This window comes from Ictalurus punctatus, chromosome 13 (assembly GCF_001660625.3).
Source record: "Ictalurus punctatus breed USDA103 chromosome 13, Coco_2.0, whole genome shotgun sequence".
Taxonomy (NCBI): Eukaryota; Metazoa; Chordata; class Actinopteri; order Siluriformes; family Ictaluridae; genus Ictalurus; species Ictalurus punctatus.
This window is the reverse complement of record NC_030428.2, coordinates 437,501-442,500: the sequence shown is the minus strand read 5'-3', so window position 1 is coordinate 442,500 and position 5,000 is coordinate 437,501. Positions and strand designations below refer to the sequence as shown.

Below are 5,000 nucleotides of genomic sequence, written 5' to 3'. Positions count from 1 at the left end.
TCGCTATGCTCTGATGATGTCACGCCGCAAACCAGCCTTAGAGGAACACGCAGCGCACGTTTTTTTGCCCCCCCCCACCCCCCAATTTGTTTATCACTCGTCAGTTTAGTCTCAGGAGCCGAGCGATGCGGTGTAGCTCCGATTCCGAAAACACCCCGGCAGGTTCGAACCCGAGCGCACCAGGAAGAAACGGCGTGTGTCCTGGCGTGAGAATCCTGCCGCACGACTAGCAGGACCGCACAGCGCGGTTAGCTGAAGTGTTTAACCGCTCCAAGATTCCACGCTCCAGTGCTCAGTTCGGCTCGGCTCCACGATTTGCATTTTTATTTTTTAAATACGTCTATATTATTATTATTATTATGATATAATTTATTTGGATTTAAGGGCACTGCATGATTTTTAAGCTGAATGTCAGTATAAAGCCCTTCAAGTCCCTAGCGTTTAACCTCTCTCTTCCCCAACACGTGTCCCGACGCCGTCGTTCCTTCTGTCGTTTCTGTTGACGCCTTTTTCCCCTTCACACTCGAACACACAGAATCACCACACGTTTATTCTTTATTCCTCTGTTGATGAAATTGGGAATGAATTCACCGTCTAGTTGTACAGAACAAGACATACAAGGTGTTTTTATTATTATTATTATTATTATTATTATTTACTTTGGATCAATGCGTATTATCAATACTTCTTTTTTTTTTTTTTTGCCTGCTGCGAACGTTTTGTTGGTCGTTTGTCCCCTACAGAAACAGTGGTGTCATTGTGTGTGTGTGTGTGTGTGTGTTCAGTGCGCTAACCATGGCCCGTTACTTAACTCTGGAAATGAATGGAACCACACAGATGTACATATTTCTGTAAATACCGGCTCTTGGAAATCTAGAACGATAGACTACTTTTCAGAATCGAACCGTATTTTTTATTTTATACAGCTTTTCTTTTTTTGTTGCTTTTTTTTTTTCTTGTTGTTCTGTTTGTTTGTTTTTTTCTCCCCCCCCTCTCAGTTTTGTTGGTCAGATTTAAGCTGCGTCCAAAAGCCAACTTGCAGGAACCTGGACACTTTGTTACCGATTTCAAAAAAACAAAAAAACAATGCCTTTGATTACTTGTATATAATTTTAACTTGAATAAAAAGTTGTTACTTTCACTACTTCTCTTTCAATTCACCACAATGTTTTGTTTTTGTTTCGTTTTTGAAAAAGCAAAATTTATTTACGGTGTCTGTACAAATCTGAGTTTGAATTCCTACAGAATCCCGCTGCTAGAAGGTCCCGCGTGTAAACACCACGCCGCGGCGCTACTTCACGCCGTTGCTCCGTTCCCAAAAGTTCGCGGCCCCGTCGCGCTCGTTCCTCGGCGGATCCTCGACGTGTCCGCCGCAACACGCGTCCCGTTCTCTCGAGTCCGCTCCGTCCTCCGCTTGCGAGTTCTCCTCCCGAGGTTCCGCTCTGTCCTGTAGCATCTCGCTCAGCGTCCCGATGTAGATCTGCGCCATCTGCAGCGTCTCGGATTTGGAGAGCCTCCGGTCGCTCTGCAGGCGCGGTATGACGCTGCGCAGCCTCTCGAACGCCACGTTCAGTCCCAGCATCCTCCGGCGCTCGCGGGCGTTCGCGGCGAGCCGCCGCCTCCTCCGTTCGCGCTCGGCGGGGAATCGGAGTCCGGAGACGCTCCAATCGGGTCCGTCCTTGACGTCCACGCGAGCGTCTGGAAACGCTTCCCGTATGCCGAGAGGTCCGCCGTGGCGAGACATTTCCATCTGCAACAGTTGCCTCTGTTTTTTCTTTTTTCTTTGACAGTGCGCAGGAGGTATTTATAGACGAAACCCCGCCTTCATGCTGCGTCGGAGGGGCGTGGTGAGGGAAGAGCTCGTGTCTATGGAGTATTCATGACTAGAAAAGCGAGCGCTTTAGATAAAGGGCAGCGGGGAGTCCATTAGCAGAGTTCATCAAAAGTGGATTAGGCGCGCCTCGGTGATCGCCAGGAGCTCCGTGCCAGCTCGGGGGAAAGGGAAGAGCGCCAGGGCTCCGTGGGTGAGCAGGCACAGATCACGCCTCGCCTTTGTAGAGCACGTGGTACGTCCCGACGTCCACGAGGACTTCACACGCTCCTAAACTGCACTTTTATTAAATCCACAGAGGCTCATGGATCCTCCAGCTGAAACGGGCTGACCGTTCGCTCGCCTCCCGTAAACGTGCGCTCCTCACATGCGAGGTAGAAAAACCCCGGAGCCGGCCGTCTGCAGCCGGCGAAGAAGAACGGCTCATTCAGGACATAATTTGACAACGGCTTCCTGTGCAGCCGCTAATGTGATTAAACGCTGTACAGTCTGCAGTCCGGGGGCAGCTCCAGCCCCACTTCCATCAAATTAGATCAAAAACCCTGCGCACTCCAGACTCCTCCAGCGCACCCCTGAGAAACAAAAGAGCATTCAGTGCACACATGTGGCGCTTTTGGGGTCACGGAGGAGGAGGAGGAGGGTGTCTGAGCTGCGCCCGTGCAGGTCTCGGCTCTTTTGGCACGCTTCTCGTATATAATAAAACCGGCGAAGCGGCTCATGGAGGCCGAGGATCAAACCGGGTGTCGGAGCGAAACCCGAGTTGTGCTCCGCCGGGGAGGATTACTGCCCGGGATAAACAGAGAGGAGCGTTTCTTTTCAGCGCGTGCCAGCGAAGTCTTTTGTTTTTCTTCACCTAATCCACAAAGTCCCTCTTGGCTCTCTTCATCATGTACGGCGGCGGCGGCGGCGGCGGCGGCCCTGAACCGTGACCTCGTTTCAAATTCGAGCGTTTACACGACGACGCGTTTCAGTCTTTCACATTCTGCGAGTTTGTGTAAACACGCGTATACGGATTGATTTGAGAGTTAATCGAGTTTACGTGGAAAAGTAATGGCGCCCTGTCAGAGGAGGGGGTTAGCGTGTGTCCGTCGCGCCTTATCGGAAGATTCCGTGCACGCTGCGCTCGGTCGCCGGTTTGTCGTTTTCAGCTTCTCGAGGAAAACTGCCTTGTTGTTGTTGTTGTTTTTGTTTGTTATAAGGGAGGGGTGGGTGTGACCGGAGGGGTGGGTGTGACCGGAGGGGTGGGTGTGACCGGAGGGGTGGGTGTGACTGGAGCGATCGCCGACTTAAACTGTGATGGACAATCGGATGAAACGAGGAGTCGCAGCACAGGGGAAGCTCAGATTGATTTAACTTCACCTCTGTCCACTGCTGTGCTGACTCACTGGACTTACACTGCTGTGTGTGTGTGTGTGTGTGTGTGTGTGTGTGTGTGTGCTCGCTCTCAGCAGCAAATGCTTAATCAGCCATGTCACTCCACTAATGAAAGCTAGGCCTTTCCCTATCACATCACCACACTAACTTTGGAGTGTGTGTGTGTGTGTGTGTGTGTGTGTGTGTGTGTGTGAAAATATCTGCTAGGTTTCAGAAGTCAGTCCAAACTTAATGTGTCAAGTAATCCAGAACTGAAGTAGTAAGTCTTAATTTGTTATGAGAGAGAGAGTGTGTGTGCGCGTGTGTGTGTGAGTGTGTGTGTGCGCGTGTGTGTGTGCGCGTGTGTGTGTGCGCGTGTGTGTGTGCGCGTGTGTGTGTGCGCGTGTGTGTGTGTGTGCGCGTGTGTGTGTGCGCGTGTGTGTGTGTGTGTGTGTGTGTGTGTGTGTGTGTGTGTGCGCGCGTGTGTGTGTGTGTGTAGTCCAGCTCCCTCTTCTTGAAGAGTCCATCATTGTTTCATTGTTCATGGCCTAATTTCTGCCAGATTGATCCTTCAGGCTCGAGTGATCAGGAGAGGGGGAACAGCGTGGTTCACACTATCCCTTTCTGTCTGTCTTTCTTTTTCTTTCTCTCCCTCACTTCATCTCTGGTACGGAAAGAAAAGAACGAATGGAAGGAAGTTAATTAATTTCCCTACGTGCTGCTTTTCTGCTCAGTCGCTCGTAACTAACTGCCTCCTCGGTTTCCTCTGAAGTGCTGCTTCTAGTAATCAACAGGTCACCCCTCACGTCAGCACCGCTTTCATCACGTGCGCACGCGTGCGACGCATCGGGACGATGGAGCGAGCCCAAGGCGTTGCTTTGGGATATCTGTTGATGTCTGTAACAGGACGCTGGTCTCGGAGAAGTCCATGAGGGTACGAGTCACCTTCCCGGTGCTACTGTAAATGGATAAAGATAAACTGCAGGATGATGGCATCTGATTATTCTGCACTGTACCGTGTGAACCGTCGCTCTCTCTCCGTCCGCGCTCTCTCCGTCCGCTCTCTCCGTCCGCTCTCTCTCCGTCCGCTCTCTCTCCATCCGCGCTCTCTCCGTCCGCTCTCTCCGTCCGCTCTCTCTCCATCCGCTCTCTCTCTCCGTCCGCTCTCTCTCTCCGTCCGCTCTCTCTCTCCATCCGCTCTCTCTCTCCGTCCGCTCTCTCTCCGTCCGCGCTCTCTCCGTCCGCGCTCTCTCCGTCCGCTCTCTCTCCGTCCGCTCTCTCTCCGTCCGCGCTCTCTCCGTCCGCTCTCTCCGTCCGCTCTCTCTCCGTCCGCGCTCTCTCCGTCCGCGCTCTCTCCGTCCGCTCTCTCTCCGTCCGCGCTCTCTCCGTCCGCGCTCTCTCCGTCCGCTCTCTCTCCGTCCGCGCTCTCTCCGTCCGCGCTCTCTCCGTCCGCTCTCTCTCCGTCCGCGCTCTCTCCGTCCGCGCTCTCTCCGTCCGCGCTCTCTCCGTCCGCTCTCTCTCCGTCCGCTCTCTCTCCGTCCGCTCTCTCCGTCCGCTCTCTCCGTCCGCTCTCTCTCCGTCCGCTCTCTCTCCGTCCGCTCTCTCTCTCCGGCCGCTCTCTCTCCGTCCGCTCTCTCTCCGTCCGCTCTCTCTCTCCGGCCGCTCTCTCTCCATCCGCGCTCTCTCCATCCGCGCTCTCTCCGTCCGCTCTCTCCGTCCGCTCTCTCCGTCCGCTCTCTCCGTCCGCGCTCTCTCCGTCCGCGCTCTCTCCGTCCGCTCTCTCTCCGTCCGCTCTCTCTCCGTCCGCGCTCTCTCC

The 5,000-nt window shown here is 53.7% G+C and overlaps 2 protein-coding genes across 6 annotated transcripts in view; one reads left to right on the top strand and one right to left on the bottom strand.

The window, feature by feature from the left end:
* The window catches only part of waplb (WAPL cohesin release factor b), an 18,711-nt gene extending 17,567 nt beyond the window's left edge, over positions 1-1,144 (top strand). For all 5 annotated transcript variants that reach the window (XM_017483526.3, XM_017483523.3, XM_017483525.3 and 2 more), the window contains exon 20: positions 1-1,144. This exon is cut by the window's left edge and continues 233 nt beyond it. The gene's annotated coding sequence lies outside the window, so the exon portion shown is untranslated.
* On the bottom strand, positions 830-2,992 carry atoh1c (atonal bHLH transcription factor 1c). Its single transcript, XM_017483530.3, has one exon. The coding sequence runs from the start codon at positions 1,748-1,750 to the stop codon at positions 1,292-1,294; it is 459 nt and encodes a 152-aa protein (XP_017339019.1). The 5' UTR covers positions 1,751-2,992; the 3' UTR covers positions 830-1,291.
* Positions 2,993-5,000: the final 2,008 nt, after the last annotated feature.